General features: G+C 38.1%; 1 protein-coding gene across 4 annotated transcripts; it reads left to right on the top strand.

The window, feature by feature from the left end:
- The first annotated feature begins 1,241 nt into the window (after window positions 1-1,241).
- Window positions 1,242-9,274, top strand: LOC134219958 (uncharacterized). 4 transcript variants are annotated; one of them, XR_009981727.1, is made up of 4 exons: window positions 1,242-1,644; window positions 8,280-8,890; window positions 8,953-9,079; window positions 9,155-9,274. XR_009981727.1 is itself a non-coding variant. In XM_062698862.1 (2 exons), exons 1-2 carry the CDS (start codon window positions 1,518-1,520, stop codon window positions 3,730-3,732), a joined length of 1,482 nt encoding a protein of 493 aa, XP_062554846.1. In that variant the 5' UTR covers window positions 1,252-1,517; the 3' UTR covers window positions 3,733-4,149. The 4 variants fall into 4 exon arrangements, 2 of the variants coding, with proteins under 2 accessions (XP_062554846.1, XP_062554848.1); XR_009981726.1 differs by lacking the exons at window positions 8,280-8,890; window positions 8,953-9,079; window positions 9,155-9,274 and adding exons at window positions 2,378-4,055; window positions 4,189-4,454 and having other exon boundaries at window positions 1,252-1,644; XM_062698862.1 differs by lacking the exons at window positions 8,280-8,890; window positions 8,953-9,079; window positions 9,155-9,274 and adding an exon at window positions 2,378-4,149 and having other exon boundaries at window positions 1,252-1,644.
- The last annotated feature ends 9,256 nt before the right edge of the window (window positions 9,275-18,530 follow it).

Below are 18,530 nucleotides of genomic sequence, written 5' to 3'. Positions count from 1 at the left end.
TCGCATTTTTGGACCAGAATCCGCAGTCTGATCCAAATTTTTCAAAACAATAAAAAAACAAAGAAGAGTGTTGTTTGTGTTTATGTTCACATATTTTGACAGGATTCTATCGCGCATTTCGACGAAAATAAATATGTTTTGGCGTTTGCACAGGCTGCAAACGGATCGTGGATTTTTTACCAAATTCGACCGACATCCGATGCGGCTTGTTAGGTTCCTGCTGCTGCTGCTAGTGAAAAAAATCCTCCGAATGCCGTCGTTGGAGGAGCCGATGGAGAAGATATGTACCTATATTGCTCGCATTCAGCACGAATAGGCACTCATTCCCGGTGAACTACTGGCAATGCACGGAGCTGCTTATGTGGTATGGAGTGGCACCACCCGCATAATTAAATACAATTCACAGTATTGCTGTTACTATTTAGCTGCATTAAGGAATGCTGTTACTATTTACATCACTGTTCAAGTATAATGTAACTTTAAGTTCATCTAGAATTAATAGTATATCACGTTTAATCTATGATACCATGTGTTGATATGTCATAATTCATTGTTTCTTTATAATGCCTTAGAGTAAAATCAGCAGTGATTCAAATCGTTCGGGGCTGTCAGTTTGAATATGAATCTGAAACATTAATTTTCCCAGCAGCTGTTCTAGATTCAGTTTTATACCAGTCAACTGTCAAAAAATAAAACTGGTATAACGCTCCGTTCTATTTTCTGCAGATTTGAACCACGATTGAATCACGAGATTCAAATATTTTTCAATTGTTTTGGTGTATGGATGCGTCATTTTATCTACGGATCAATCCACTTTGCAATTCCGGCACCTTTCTTGGCAGTAACATAATGATTTCAATTAATTGAAAATTTGAAAAACATGAATAGAACACTGCTGGGGAAGCCAGCGAGTTTGTTCTATTTTGCTCCAGATTCAAACTAGAATAGTGGTCGAAAATTTAGAATGAGACTGAATCACTCCTGATTTCACCCTTATCATCCATTTTTTCGAATCGAATGGTAACTAACTGTAAAAAATTTATAACTAATGTAGCAATAATGTGGAATATGACTATGTTATAGTTACGTATGGTTTAAACCGAGGTTTATACTTAGTTTTGTTCCGTTGCGATTCAACACAAAAATTAGGAATTATATCCTCCAATTATAAAAATGCGATAAACGTATAAGTTCTGCAATAAGTGTGTGTTTGACTATTAATAGTCCGCAAAATATATTAGTCGTGTAACTGTCATTGAACCAGATCGTTTTGTTGTTAAGGCTGTGAACCATTCCAGCAATTCGTTTAACTTTTAGTTAAAATTTGACAGTTCGATGGTTATTTTCCCATCGTGGTTAAAATTTTAGTCCAAAGCCGACCCATTTGAGTTTTGACAGATTGATAGTGTAGTATCTACTGTTATTTCTAATGATACCTATTAATAGATAAACCTTGGTAACAAGGGTCGTGAGAGCTTTCACATATAGCTCACGACTGTAAAAGCTTTACTCATAACATGTACGATACGAAGCAGAGAATAAACCTCATTAGTATTGAGACTGGCAATCAGAGACAACGTGTTTCCTTTCAAGCGTCGATACTACATTTTGGCGACGAGGAACCAAAAATGGCGAATTCATTTGGTAAGTATCTGGAGGTATGACTACGGAAAGGCAATTAAAAGTTGTTCTGTGGCTTAAATGCGGTCTCAGCAAGGGTCTCAGTCTGTCTGATTTCACTCTAAAAATTAGTCGCTTAAATGCGGTTCGGAATGTTTGATTTAATTTTGCGAAAGAGCTGAAAAAATGGAGGATGTTTTGAAATTAATCAGTCGCTTAAATGCGGTTAGGAATGTCTGATTTCATTCTGCGAAAGAGCAGGTCAAAAAAAAAGGAGGACATGTTGTCGCTTAAATGCGGTTAGAAAAATCTGTTTTCAATCTGGAAAAGTTTTCGATGCTTATATGCTGAAAAACAAACCTCATTTGTATCGGTGAAAATCAAACTGAATAGTAGTATTGCACTTGATGTGAGTTAGTATTGGTGTAGAGGAGAAGAACCATTAGAGAACAAACCAAAGTATGTGTGAACTGAGAGAAACTACTGATATCTATGCACACACACTGGCCACCATGTTTCAAATACATCATATCTGATGATGGTATATGTATATGCACAAACAAACCTATACGAATATATTGTGTTTTGAGTTTTGACAGATCGGTTAAAGAAAATATGTTGACAAATACAATCATGTGAGGATTCAGGAAATGCATACTCGAGTAATTAGTAGAATTTCATTCGAAAACTGTAAATAATACAAGCAATTGCTGAAAATGGTGCACTAATTTTGTAATTACGTTCGTATCGTTTGCAGACATGATTCGGTCGTTGGGACTGCAGATGCAGCCGTTCGATTATACTGCTCATACCGACGATGTCGGTGTTGAATGGAGCAAGTGGCTCAGATCGTTCGAAACAATGATTCGAGCTAGTCGGGTAGACGATGAAGACTGGAAGAGAGATTTATTGCTACACTTCGCCGGTTCGAGCATCCAACAACTTTTCTATACATTGCCCGAGTTGGCCGGTGCCGAATTTCGCGGACCTCTACTAAACATCGAACATTACACACCGAATATGACAAACTATGAGGAAGCACGCGCCAGATTGAATGAGTTTTTTATGCCAAAGGAGAACACCACATATGAACGTCACTTACTGCGCCAGATGAGACAACGATCCGGGGAAAATATTGATGCATTCACCATCAGATTGAGAGTCCAAGCGGAGCGGTGCGGATTTGGTGACCGAACGGAGGAAAACATAAAAGACCAAATTATACAGAACTGCCAATCGGCTGCGCTGCGCCGGGATCTATTAAAGCGAGGTGATGCGAGTCTGGAGGAAATTTTGAGCATTGCAAAAATTTTCGAAACCGTTGCACAGCAGGAGAAATCTTTTGCTGTTAATGAAATTTCGAAACCAAACATCAGCGAAGTCAACAAAATTGATGCAAAGCGATCTTTTGCCATGCGTAAACGGCATGCTGAAATGGTGCAGTTTGAATGTCATCGTTGTGGATACAGTGGACATCTAGCAAGAGATGCGAATTGCCCTGCCAAAGGAAAGGCATGCAACCGATGTGGAGGCAAAGACCATTTTGCCAGAAAGTGCCGCAGAAACAAGAATTTGATAAGAGCAAATAGCTACCGATGGATTGGAAATCGGCGGGACGACAGAGACAACAAAACTGCCGAACAAAGTCGTTCCGATGATGACTCAAACACTGTGAAACAAATAACTGACGAGAAAATAGAATACGTGTTCAATGTAACCACTAGCGACAGTGACGGTGAAATCCAGTGTGAGATCGGAGGAGTACTTGTTCATGCAGTGATCGACTCCGGTTCCAAATACAATTTGTTGAGCCAAAAAGATTGGGAAACACTGAAAACCAACAAAGTGAGAGTGTCAAATCAACGACGAGAAACATCGAAATCCTTCAAGGCCTATGGAGGTCAACCCCTGGCACTACTGGGCGTATTTACAGCAATGATCAAGCTATGCAACGTAACTGGACTGGCAGAGTTCTACGTAATAGAAGGTCACGGCAAAATCCTTATCGGTCGCGACACTGCAACATCAATGGGGGTTCTAAAAATTAATATTCCTGTGAACGAAATAAAGCTGAATGCAAGCACTTGGGTACTATCAAGGGAATTGTGGTAGACATTCCCATCAAGGCCGATGTTGCACCTGTTGTACAACCGTACAGACGCATACCAGTGGCATTGGAAGAAAGAGTTGATAAGAAAATTGACGAGTTACTCAGCCAAGGCGTTATCGAACCAGTGAATGAACCATCCAAATGGGTCTCCCCGGTGGTCGTGGTTCCCAAAGGAGACGACATTCGAATTTGTGTGGATATGCGACGTGCCAACGAGGCGGTAGAGAGAGAGAATCACCCCTTACCGACTTTCGAGGATTTTCTTCCTCAACTGGCAAAAGCGAAAGTTTTCTCTCGGATCGATGTGAAGCACGCTTTCCATCAGGTAGGCTGATGGATCAATTTTTATTTTCGAACATTCGGACCTAATTTTTATGCTTTGAACTTTCAATTTTTGATGACTTAATAAACAACATAGATTCTGATGGAAAAAAAAATAAACAAGAGTTTTATTTTAGGTTGAAATATCGGAAAAGTCGAGGGAGATTACAACTTTTGTTACGCGCAGAGGATTGTTTCGATACACCCGACTTATGTTTGGGATCAACTGCGCGCCAGAATTGTTCCAAAAGGCAATGGAACAGGTTCTGAGCGGATGCGATGGGTGCATGGTGTACATTGATGATGCTATTGTGTACGGGTCTGATCATGAGGAGCACAATATGAGATTAGAAAAAGTTCTTCTCAAACTAAAAGAATGGAATGTAGCACTAAACGAGGAAAAATGCGTTTATGGAGTAACCGAAATGAACTTCCTAGGTCACACGTTGTCAGCGGATGGAATTAAGCCTGATAAAGATAAACTTGAATCAATACAAAATTTCAGAGCACCGAGAAATGGAGAAGAAGTAAGAAGTTTTCTCGGTTTGGTTAATTTTGTCGGCAAGTTTCTTCCCGATTTGGCTACTCTAACGTATCCACTGCGACTACTGACGAATCAAGGACGGAAATTTGAATGGGGAACCACACAGCAAAAAGCGTTTGCAAAACTGAAAGAACATTTGACGGACCCTAAAACACTGGGTTACTATGACATTGATGATCGTACGCAACTGATAGCCGATGCAAGCCCAGTTGGCTTAGGGGCTGTGCTTATTCAGGTGAATGAACATGGGCCAAGGATAATTGCTTACGCTAGCAAGAGCTTATCCGATGTAGAAAAGCGTTATGCCCAAATTGAAACAGAGGCTTTGGCGCTTGTATGGGCAGTGGAACGATTTCACTTTTACCTGTTTGGCCGAGAATTCGAACTGATTACAGACCATAAACCCTTGGAAGCGATATTTAAGCCTCGATCAAAGCCATGTGCCAGGATAGAGAGGTGGGTTGTTCGATTACAAGCGTACAAAGCAAAAGTAATCTTCAGACCAGGAAAAATGAATATTGCTGACTCGCTATCCCGATTGGCCATTACTACGAGTGCTACTGGAATGACGTTTGATGAATGTGTGGAACATTATGTACATTGGGTAGCATCAAATGCAACACCAGTAGCGCTAAAAATAACAGAAATCGAAGAAGCATCTGCTGCAGATAAGTCGATTCAATCAGTTCGTATAGCTTTGGATCAAGGCGAGTGGTCAGGTGACTCATTACCGTTCAAATTGTTCGCCACAGAACTCTGCTTTGCAGGAAAGATTTTATTGCGAGGAACTAGAATAGTGATTCCGGAACTGTTGAGAAAGCAGACGTTGGACCTAGCGCACGAGGGCCATCCTGGGATGACGGTCATGAAGCAGAGATTGCGTGCGAAAGTCTGGTGGCCGAAATTGGATGCACAGGTTGAGCAGTATATTAAAAACTGCCGTGGATGCATGCTGGTTGCAGCTCCTTCTGCGCCCGAACCGATGAAACGTAGAGAGCTTCCCTCAGGCCCATGGGAACACTTGGCTATTGATTTCCTTGGTCCTCTTCCGTCATGTCACTACTTATTCGTAGTAGTCGATTATTTCAGTCGCTACATTGAGATTGAAATTATGAAAAAAACGGACTCCAGAGAAACCATACGGCGTTTGGAATCAATTTTCGCAAGGTTTGGCCTACCTTTGTCAATTACTGCTGATAATGGTCCACAGTTTTCTAGCGAGGAGTTTCGGACGTATTGCAAATCTAGCAATATAAAGCTGATCAGCACTACACCATACTGGCCCCAACAGAACGGTGAAGTTGAGCGACAAAACCGTTCTATTTTGAAAAGATTAACGATCAATCAAACAATGAACGGTGACTGGATCGAAGAATTGAACAAATACCTACTAATGTATCGCTCATCTCCCCACTCGACGACAAAGAAAACACCCTCAGAACTGATGTTCGGGTATAATATTCGTGATAAACTCCCGTCTATCTATCAGCCTAAAGATGTCGATGAAGAGTTGATAGATCAAGACAAAGCCATGAAAGAAAGAGGTAAGCTGTACGCAGATGAACGACGGAATGCTAAACCGAATCTTATCTCGGAAGGCGACAACGTTTTGCTGAAGAAAATGACTAAAACGAATAAGTTAACACCAACTTTTGATTCCGAAGCATTCAAAGTAATCAAACGAAAGGGCGGGGATGTGATAGTTGCTTCAGAATCTGGTGTTAAATACCGAAGACATGTGACCCATCTACAACGCATTCCGGTGGGTGTGACTGATTTGTGCGCACAAGAAACGAACAAACCTGATGGTATAATATACCCTACCCGGATAAAAAATATCATTAAAATATCATACATTTTATTGTTACACCACCATTCAAAACATAATTTTCACCATTGAATATAATGGAATTTAAACAATAAAATCACATGAAAAATAATGGTTTTCCACGATAAAATAAATGGTAAATGGTACTTTTACAATAAAAAAGGGGTTGTTATGTATCTTTACAATAAAAAATCGAAAATTTTCCATACAAAATTCGGAGCAAAACAATTGATTTTACGGTTCTTCAATGGGATGATTTCGAGCGACAAAACAATAGAAAACATTGTGTTCTAAATGTTTTCAATTACTTTTTCTATTGTTTTACAGTAGAAAAACAACAGGATTTAGAATACATTATACTCCAATATTACAACAAAAATACAATACAATTAATTGTTTTTCAAATTATTTTATTTCCAATTTAATTTTAATTAAGTTCAGACTTAATTTTTACTCATTCTAACTTGCTTTGCTGTTACTTTGACACGGGTGCATAAACGCTGAAAGTCGGCAATGACGCAGTCCGCTATACTCGTTAAATACGCCGTAACTGCTGCTACTAGAGAAGGGGATTCGATTTATCTTCAATGGCTTATTTTTCCTTGCATAGGTGGATCGAAGTTGAATATAAATATAAACCTGTGAAAAATGTAAATTATAAAAGAATATCAGTTTTATTAGAAAGTGTACGTCGAGAAGAAAAGAAAAAAATTACCTCCCGTTTGTGTGATTGGCCAAAGATAGCCACTGAACGGTCTTGAATCAGTGAAGGCAGCGAGCAGCAATATTTTATCATAAGCTCTTAAAGGTACTTTAAAGATTTCAAAATCATCAGGTGTTATGATGACAAGACTTAATTTTTTTTGTTGATCGGGATGAACCACTGCGTGCATTACAGTCGTGATTCGCTGGTTGGCTTTTAATACATGGGTCATTTTGGCCTTCGCTGGTTGGACCATGGCAAAAAATTCAATGCAAACGCCGAAAATGGGTTTTGACGTCATTATGGACATCATTTGTGATGTTCAAATTGGAATGCACGAGTTCAAATTGGTGTCAGTTGACCCAACTAACTAAAAAACAGATTTCGTTGAATAGAAATAGTTGGGTCCAGGTTGTGACCCAAGCAGCGAACCGCGACTGTACATTGAACTTTTGTTGTATAACACTTAAAATACCTCGATTCAGAAGCCAGTAAACTACCGCTTGCCCAGCACCAGAAACAGAAATGAAAAGGACACTTTTTTTCACCATCTTCTTCTTCTTCAATTATAAACAAAACTGTACACGCTCAAATTAATCCATCCATTCTCCGAGTGAAATGATTAGCAAAAGTTTTGGTTCCCTTTATTTTTTAATTCAAATTTTTATTACATAACATTTCTAGACCTGCAATATAAAAATAAATACTTGAGAAACGGGATAATGTTTTGTTTCATTTGATAAGCAAAGCTATTGTTATTTTATTGTTTTCAATTGTAATTTCATCAATATAATAAATCAATGAAATATTCCAAAATTATATTATTTTTTTAAGGACTGATTTCCTGATCATCCAGACAGAATACTTTTATAATTTGTTCAGTTTTTGGATGAGCAATACTAAACATAAGCGAACAATAAAAATATAATAGAATGTATGGGTAACATTTAAATCTATTGTACTTTTAATGTAAGTACAATAAAGATCTTTTACAACCGCGAAAATTTTACAATAAGCGTACAATAGTTTGTATTGTTTACCACACAATCTATTGTATTTCAATGAGTTATGTCATACAAGTTAATGTTAATTTTTATCCGGGTAAACCACTTCATTGAAATAACATACCAGTAAAATACTTTATATTCAACAGGTAATTCTCCCGACGAAGGCATAGGACAACATGCAGACTGCACCAGAGGACGTGGAGTTAAACGAACTATTCGACCGCCAACATATATGCGTCATTACGTGCAAGCCGTCCAAAAGGATTGAAACCTAATAATAACATTGAACCAGATAAAAAGAAGAAAGTGAATGTAGTATCTACTGTTATTTCTAATGATACCTATTAATAGATAAACCTTGGTAACAAGGGTCGTGAGAGCTTTCACATATAGCTCACGACTGTAAAAGCTTTACTCATAACATGTACGATACGAAGCAGAGAATAAACCTCATTAGTATTGAGACTGGCAATCAGAGACAACGTGTTTCCTTTCAAGCGTCGATACTACAGATAGTTATTAGGAACAAAATGGATTTGGCGCCAATTTTCTGGCGAACAAAGTTTAACTATCGAACTGTCAAATCTAACCATGCTCCGGAGCAGGGTTATTTTTAACCACGGAGAAATAACCATCGAATTGTCAAATTTTAACTAAAAGTTAAACGATTCGCTGGAATGGTTCACAGCCTAAAACAATTATTTGGATCGTTCGGAAGTGGTAATTTCTTTTTTAATTATTTTACAGCAAACCATTGGTAAGTAATAAAATTAGACTTCAATATACAAATGGGTAAACATGTTTAATTATTGCCAACAGATTCTGTGGGAAGAATGCATTCCATGATGGCAGATTGACGAGGCCTTCCGGAGCTGGGCCGAAGTTCTTCCATCTCGCGTGGCCTTCCGATTTCAACCAATTTTAATGATTCCATGATATACAATTTGTAAGTATTTTTACATATATTAAATATAACCATCGTATTTATGATTTGATGACGTCTCTCCTACGTTGAATGCAGTTTGCGTCTTCTTCATGGGTGCGGCATCCCTGATATTATTTTCATCGGATGTATTCTCCCGTTTGAGTTGAAAATTGAAAAATAAAATAATATATAGATTCACAATGTAATTGTAACAAACATATTGTGTTTTTATTTAAAATTGAGAAAAAATACCAACTGCTTTTCTTTCTAGTACACATAAGATAAGGGATACAGTGCGAGGATTTTTTCCTTATATCATTCTACGGCTTACGTACTACATCCCATGTTGTTTTCATTCTAAAACAAGGATTGTAACAGTACCATATCACATAGTGTGCAGCGAAAAAAATGTACTGGAAAATGCCCTTTTTTGTATGTTAATTATATTTAACCGCCTATTACCCATATGGTCGTTTGGTAAAACACAACACACCATATTGTGAAGACCATTAATGGTGAGGTTGGTTTATCATTTGTTTTAACAATAATCAAAATAGTAAGAATAATGTTATGTATTGTCATGAACGGTCTGTGAAATAATTTATTTATGGTTCATGATTATGCGGGCAAGATCCCTAAAATGGAATTCTGTAATCCACGGAATCATTCGCAAATTATGAAAGCAATTTTTCGCTGATTCCGAAAATAGTTACCAGATTCCGACGTGAATCCTTCGCAGATTCCATCGGGATTCTGTCGCAGATTCCAGAGGGAATCCTTTGCGGATTACGGCAGAAAATATTCGCAGATTTCAACGGGTATCTTTTACAAATTCCGACGGAAAACCTCGCTTTCTGACGTAAATTCTTCGTGAATACCAACAGAAATCCTTCGCAGATTCCGACGGGAATTCATCAGCGATTCCGTTAAGATTTCTTCGCGGATTCCGAAGAAATTTTCGTGTATTTCGATCGGCCGTTAATGCTCAACCTGCCTTTTCTCTCCGACAGGAACCCTTCGCTTATTCTGACAGGCACAGGAACCATGTGCGTAATCTGTCGGAAGTCATACATGGACTATGGCGTGACTTCGACGAGTGTTTCGACGGGAATCCTTCACGAATTTCGGCAGGAATCCTCAGATTCCGACGGGAAGCACTCAATGATTCCGACAGAATTCTTCGCGGATTCTGACGGCAATCCACAGAATCATTCGCTCTGTAAGATTCCGACGGGAATCTTTATCGTATTTCGACAGATAGCTTTCATGGATTCAGACAAAAACCCTTTGCGAATCCCAACGTTGACGGGAATCCTTCAGGATTCCAACAAGAACGAGTCCTTCGCGTAATTCGAGGGGAATCTTTCGCGGATTTCAACGACAATAGTAGATACTGTCTGAAATCCTTTGAGATTGCGACGGGAGTCTTTCTCGATTTCTGGCTTAAGACCTTCGCAAATATCGACAAAAATATTTCGCCAAATTTCAACAAAAAACTTTTTGATTTCCAACATGACCCTTAGCGAATTCTGAAAGGAATCCTTTACAGAATCTTTTGCGTATTTGGAAAAAAAAAATCTCCCGCGTATTTCGATCGTCCTTCAATCCTCAACTTGCATATTCTCTTCGACAGGAGTTATTCGCTCATTCCGACGAGAACCCTATACGGATTCTGACGGAAGTTATTCACGGATTCTAGCGTGAATCCTTCAAGTGTTCGAAGGCAATCCTTCGTAGATTCCGCAGGAAATTCATATGGATTCCGATTAGTGTCCATTTGGATTTGGAACTCCTCGTTCTTTTTTTTCGTGATTTGTTATCCTAATTATAATAAGTTTATCACGTAAGAGGTCCTCCTGGAGTTCCTGTAAAAGTACATTAAGGAATACCTCCAGAAACTATTCCAGGAGTTCTTCCAAGTATTCCTCCAGGAATTCCTTCAAGTATGCCTCCCAAGTGTCAAGAATTAATCCAGAAGTTGCTCCAGAAGTTCCTCAAGGAAATCCTTCAGGAATTCCCCTAGAGGAGTTTCTCCAGAGTTCCCTTAAGAATTTCTTCACAAGCTACTCTAGATGTGCCTATAACTTTTTCAGAAGTTCATCCAGCAAGGAACTCCTTTAGAAGTTCCTCTAAGAATTCCTCCAGAAGTTACTCTAGGAATTTCTCCTGAAGTTTCTCCAGCAAATCTTGCTAGAGTTTTTCCAGGAAATCATCCTGGAGTTTCCTGGAATCCCTTTCCATAGTTGCTTAAGGAATTCCTCGTGGAGATTCTACAGGAATTTCTCATAAAGTTCCTTCAGAAAATCCTCCTGGAGTACCTTCAGCAATTCCTTCTGGTGTTCCTCCAGGAATTCTCCATAAAGTTCCTCCTGGAATACCTCTTGAAGTTCCTACAAGAATTACTCCTGCAGTAACTCCAGGAATTCCTTCTGGAGTTCCTCCAGAAATTCCTTCTTGAGTTCCTCCGGGAGTTCCTTTTTGAGTTCCTTCAGGAAATCCTTCTGGAGTTTCTCCAGGAATTCCTTCTGGAGTTCCTCCAGGAATTTCTTCTGGAGTTCGTCCAAGCATTCCTTTTCGAGTTCCTCAAGGAATTCCTTCTGGAGTTCCTCCAGGAATTCCTCCTGAAGTTCATCCAGGAATTAACTTCTGAAGTTCATCAAGAAATTCCTCCTGAAGTGTCTCAAGGAATTCTCATGGAGTTTCTCCAGGAATTCCTTCTGGAGTTCCTCAAGAAATTCCTTCTGAGGTATTCTTCAAGAAATTCCATCTGGAGTTCCTCAAGGAATTCTTCCAGGAGTTTTTCCAGTAATTCTTTTTGGAGTTCCTTCTGGAGTTCCTCCATGAATTCCTTCTGAAGTTTCTCCAGGAATTCCTACTGGAGTTCTTCCAGCAGTTCCTCGTATTTTTTTTTTTTTTTAATTTCTTTATTATAGTGATTTTTCAAGGAAATATAGAGTTCATCACTTAGCAGTTCCTCGTAGAATTCCTCAGAGAATTCCTTCTGGAGTTCCTCCAGGAATTATTTTTGGAGTTCCTCCAGGAATTCCTTCTGGACCTTCTCGAAAAATTCCTTCTGTAGTTCCTCCAGGAATTTCTTCTGGAGTTCCTCCAGGAGATCCTTCTACAGTTCCTCTAGGAATTCCTACTGGAGAACCTCTAGATATTTCTCATGTAGTTCCTCCATTAATTCCTCTTAGTGTTCCTCCAGAATTTCCTCCTGAAGTTCCTCTAGGAATCCCAGGAGGAATCCCTGAAAGAAATCCGGAAGCAACACTAGGAGGTATTCCAGGAAAAATACATTGAGGAACTATTTGAGGAATTCATGGAGGAACTCTAGGAGGAGTTTCTGGAGAAACTCCAGGAGGATTTCTTGAAGGAGCTCTAGGAGGAACTTCTCTTGGATTCTCGGTGGAACTTCAGGAGGAATACATATTGGTGAATACATTATTCGACGACGATCCGCTTGAGCTGATTTTTGAACCCATGATACAGATGAAACTGATTCCAGTAACACCACAATATTCCGGAGAACTAACGAAAACAAGTTTTTGAATCAATTTGTTTGTTTCAAAACAATTACAATCGTATTCAAAATAAACAATAACAATCAATTTGAAACTTCACCGGTGAAACTGGCTAATTTTTGGTCTATTTTTGGCGGTCCAAATTTTTGGAACTGTTATAAAATTAGACCTGAAAAATAGAGCAGCGGTGAAAACGTCCTAAGCATTTCTAATCCTACACGCTTAGATAAGATTACCTAAAATTAGGTTTTTATTTTACCTAAAATTAGGTATTGTATGTTAACTACAAATATCGGTAAAAATTAACGATAATTAACGTTAGTTTTTACCGACTTTTAGGTATTTGACGTTTTCAGACGAGGACGTTATTTTTTACCTTAAAATAGTTCTTTGTGGACTTTGATAAAAACGAATCTACCGCTGCTGTTATTAAATACTCCGTTGAGCTGCTGCTCCTGATTCTACTTTTCTTTTTGGCGGCCTCTCCCTGCCCCCGAGCTTCCGGATTTGTATTGATCAAAAATAAAGGTTAGTGGCCGATTCTATACAGAGAAGGTTTTTGACCGCAACATTTTTATTTTCAGAATTTCGATAATTGTCCAAGGTTTTCCGAATGGAACCGCCATTGATCATCCAGCAGGATTTTCTATATCGGCACAATCGTCTATAGTGGGCATCTGAACTACTAGTTCCGTCCCTTCTGTATCCTGAAGTCTATCCCTTCCGGCTGCTGAGTTCTGTCCAACCTGGCAGGCCAAGCTTAAGTGATAAAGGAGGGTGAGTAGCTGAATGGCAGAAGTCGATTTTAGTACGCAATATTTAAGAACATTTTCCATTACAGAAAACCGAAAGACCTTCGAAATTTCCCGTACATGAAACCACCGAGTTTCCCGGAGGGCTATCGCCTAGGCAGGCCTGTAAAAAGCGTTATTATTTGCCGTCTACTTCAAAATTTCTTAAAGATTTCAGCGTAGTTTGTTTTTTTTGCAGCCTGTTCAGAATAAGGCTTCAGCCGGAAATGTTCCGCATCGCGATTCCTAATCTAACATGAGTGATAAATGTATCAATTAATAAAAAAAAAAAGTTTGTTGGGCTTCCATTTGACATCCCACTGTCCCAATTTTATCCTACCAAAACACATTTTTGCGTATTAATTCAAATCTGCCTGAACAGGATGAAACTGGGAACGTGAGATAGATAGTAGAATTGTTTTCCTTATTTTGAATGCATTAAAAATAAATCCTGGCAATGACTATTATTTACATTTTTATTTTCAAAATCAAAATAAAGAATAAAAACCTAATTTTCGGTAAAATTTACCGATCCCAAGAAGTAATTTTTATCGTTTTCGCAGGACCAAAATAAAAAATAAAATCTTTTTTCGGTAAAAAATAACGATTTTAAAACGGTAATTTATAACGATAATTCTTGGTCACCACCATTACCTATATTTATTTAGGAAATCGATGATTACCTACATTTTAGGTATGTGCACTTTAGTTCGATTATCGGTATTTTTTACCGACTTTTAGATTATCCAGGCTAAGCGTGTAGAAAAGATAGTCCAATTTGAGTTAATTTAAGCTATTTTCATCTAAGACACTGAAAGTAATGTTCGGAAAAAATATTTCAAAAAATCCTATGAAAGGTATGGGAATTTTTTTGAGAATTGTCTTGTGTCGTGCCCCTTGGATACGATGGTCAGGACATGTTGCAAGAATGCCGGACAGCAGGCCTGCAAAGATGGTGTTCGCTTCCGATCCGGCAGGTACGAGACGGCGTGGAGCGCAGCGAGCGAGATGGGCAGACCAGGTGCAAAACTACTTGGCGAGCGTATCCGAGGATGGAGAGACGCGGCCTCGAACCGTGTATTGTGGTGTCAAATTGTTGATTCAGTGTTATCTGTTTAGATGTAAACTAAATAAATGAAATGAATGGCGCACAACTCGGCGCATGGGACCCGGCGCGTAACCGAAGAGCCAGTACGCTAATTTTAGAAAAGAATCGCAATACGTTCACACTTAAATTCAGAATTCCAGCTCGGTAATATTTTTTACTGATTTAAATCGGTAAATGTAAATTTGAACCGAGAACTCAGTTATTTGAGATCAGCTTACTGATTTCTGTAATGATTTTTACCAATGTCTCAGTTGTTCAAAATAATATACTGATGTTCGGTAATATAATTTACCGAACAAATCTGTTATAAGAAAACTGCCTTGTACTTGTCAAAAACATACCGATCGTTCAGTATAAATCAATAGGTTTTACTGAGATTCCTGTAAAGTAAATACCGAGCTCTAAGTGTAGCTCGAAGTTACGCCATCATCAACAGTGTTGGCTCGGCGACGCCATATTTGAGATGTGCATTCCAATTCATTTCGAAGAAGTTGTTGCGCGAGTGATTTCTTTCATATTTATTGTACTTCCAGTTGAAAACCGAAGTGAGCTCTCGCGACAATCGAGTTTTCGCCCGCTTCCTTTTGTCGCAACTACGTCGCGACTAGTGCGCATCATGGCGCACGGCGGTGGCATAGATGCGCACTAGTCGCGATGCAGTTGCGACATTAGGAAATAAGGAAAAACTCAATCGTCGCGAGAGCTCACTTCGGTTTTCAACTGGAAGCACAATATTTAATAGGGTTAGCAGTGTGAATGTTTCACCGGCCAAAAGCGAACATAGTTCAGGTATATTGGTAGTATTGGCGGATGATTCCGACCAGAAATGTGATAAGCAGAATCTGCAGAAACGGCAGAAACACCCAACTCTGGCATGTTTTCGTTACACCATGTATAACTTTGGATCAAGATTAAAAAATCGTATTTGACTTACAAAATCTAGCAGAAATTATCACAAAACCCCTGAAATTTCTGAAAATATTTATATTTCATGCGAAAGTGCATTGAGATACTGTCCAACCAGTAAAATATTTTACAAATCATAAATCCTCATTTACTGACTAACTCAGATATGTTCACATAAACAAACTATCCTTATTACTGATTTTAATGTTTATTCGACGTTTCTCGTGTATGCTGACAACTCGGTAATGTAAAATATTGCTGATGAAATTACTGGGTGATCCGTAGTCCAAAAACTCAGTAAAATTTTACCGACTCCGGTAAAATAAAGTAGCTGTGTATAGAGTCAAACATTTTATTTGGTTGGTATAATCACAGATAACAGATGTTGAGGCTGGCATCCTATACGTGTGTAAATATCCGCAACCGTTAATTCAAATGTATTTTAAATTGGGACCGCGTTTGGCAATCGATTGGAGATGGCGCAAGGATCATTGTTATTGAAAACGCAGCCCGATTGCGGCTGTCAAATGTATTGGCTGCGTTCGACGGTTGTTAATCAGCTGCATTCTTAGGTACTGCCGCAATCAGTTGAGTAGATGGCAGTAGTGGGCCAACGTATATCAATTCAAAAGTTTACACAGGATTTTCAATAAAATTTGTTCTAGCCTCAATGTCTGTTATCTGTGGTATAATATTTAAACTTGATATTATCAATTTCCAGGAAAATGACTGCATTCGTCGGCGGCGGCTTTTGTCGTATACAGTAGCCGTTCGATAACTGCAAAATGTTTACTTTTCAGTTAACGAATGCCGTTCGATAACTGCAACGCATTCTAGACGTCAGACGGTTGTCAATCGACGTCAGATGCAATAAAAGTGCATCTAAATGTGCATCGCAATGCAGCTGTCGTTGAGTTTGACATCAGTTTGAAGTTTAGCGGTCCGATAACTGCAAAACTGTTGCAACTATCGAATTGCAGTTAAAAAGCATAGCAGTTAAATGACTTGCAGTTATCGAACGTCTACTGTATTATAGCCTATTCAGATTACGCCATTAATGACATAATAATTGGCGTTTCAGGGTAAATACGCTTTATGATGTCATTATTTACGTAATATTCCATACATTTTGCGCTGTCAAAAGATACCCACTAAAAAGAATTTATTACGAACAATTATTACGAGAGAGCTTTCGTTCTAACTGGAATGCAGGGAGAAATTCAACAAATCAAAACTGACAAGCGTCACGCTCTCTTTGCCAGAGAGAAAATTCTCTCTGTTTTCATTTCGTTTCTTAAACCTAGATTTAATAGAACAAATCGAATAAATTTTCAAAGTTCAAGGGCCAATGCGGAAGACAATTTAAAACGTAGGAATGGTTGTAAAACGAATATATTTGATGAATAAACATGATTTCATAAATTGTTTCAATTCTGCTCTTTGAATGGCTTAATATACTTTGGATTTCAACATTTTTCACGTGGGACAACTGTACGATTTGAATGGGATGTATATATAAAGTAGAATAACCTTAAATAAAACATGGATTGGTAATGCATTAATTCATCCAAAATCCAGTTTAAATTATATCACATTCACACGATTCGATTTTGTTAGAAGCTGTATCATTGATTGTCGATTAGAACGCAATGGTTCAGTTTCCATTTTTGAAAAAAAAAATTGCTGAGTTGCCCTTCATACATGGAGATACTGGTAGAAATACATTTTAGTTCGATAATATTTCTTGAAAATTGGTCCAATCGTCCTTTTTATATTTATTTGTGAGAATTCCCAAAAGTATCTAAATTTTTCTATCAAATCTCCGTTCGATCATAGTACAGAATCAAAATACTTTTTAAACTTAAAAATAAATTGAGCGCACCCAACAAATGAATGTAGCTTCGCTCATTATCCTTAATGAGAGCTTCAAATATTCTTCGAAAATCCCTTTTCATATTTTTTTTAATTTTTTTTTTCGTAGAAACTTTGTTCAGAAAAAAAATTTCGATTGTCTCCACACAAATGCTTGATTTCGCAAATTAAATTTTAAAACTCTCCTTGAGTTCAACCCTGTATTAGCGTCCAAATGAGGAAACATGGAAACGTCAAGATATATTATCTTGCTGCAGTCTGAACACCTCGTAATAATGAATCGACTGCTTTGAGCGTGCTTACAGCGGCACACTAGGAGTTAACTTTCTGAAATCAGTATGGCGAAAGGCATCTAAGGTTCGATTTCTTAAAATTAAGCACTTTAATCGAAAAAATATTTGGTAGGCGTAGTAGCGGATACCATCCCTCATAACCGGTACCAAATAGTTTTTCATGAAAAGTTCCTAATTTTGAGAAAACCAGCGTTAGATATCTTTCGCCATACACATTTCTGGCGGTTAACTCTTGTTGGCTATTTTGTGCATATACTATAGCGCCTGGATGTGGCTGCGGCGGGTAGAAAATCAGCCACTGCCAATAATTCATTGGATACCCTCTCACTTAACAAAGTCATAAATAGCCCAATCTGAATAGGCTATTAGGGTCGGCGGTGGCATCACGCCCTCACTGTTTTCATCTTTTTAAATGATATGAAAAATTCGTAATGTTTACTTATATAAAAATAGTAATAAAATAATAAACAAAAATCACTCGAATTTTTTTAGCTTTCTTATTTTATTTTCGAAGAAAAATCGAAATTTGAAATACAGTTTACTCGGTATTTTTTATTACCGAAGTCCGCACCATTTTTTGCAAATCACTCGGTATTAAGTACCGAGTCCTCAGTAATAACTGACATTTTGCCCTCGAGAACTGAGAACCGAGACCTCGGTATTTTTTGATTTATTTACTGAGGTGGGTACCGAGAGCTCAGCTGTTGAGAAATCGGTAATCTGACAACCGAGCCCGGTAAAAAAGATTAAGTGTGTTCTCTTGATAAATTTTATATAAATATAAATAAATAAATATTTAAGTCGTTTCGAAATATTATGCGTGATTGCAAGTGCACTTGTTTTAAACTCATTTTTAGAGTTCTTTATTTGTTGCGTGTAAAGCTCTGAAAATGCATACACATCGGTAAAGCAGAGCAAGCTCACATTTTTTTGGCATCTGTTTTTTTTTTGTTTTTTTTTATTCATTTTTCATGCATT

The sequence above is a fragment of the Armigeres subalbatus genome, chromosome 3 (genome assembly GCF_024139115.2).
Source record: "Armigeres subalbatus isolate Guangzhou_Male chromosome 3, GZ_Asu_2, whole genome shotgun sequence".
In the NCBI taxonomy this organism is placed as follows: domain Eukaryota; kingdom Metazoa; phylum Arthropoda; class Insecta; order Diptera; family Culicidae; genus Armigeres; species Armigeres subalbatus.
Note: the sequence above shows the minus strand (reverse complement) of the source record. Positions and strands in the feature narration are given on the sequence as shown.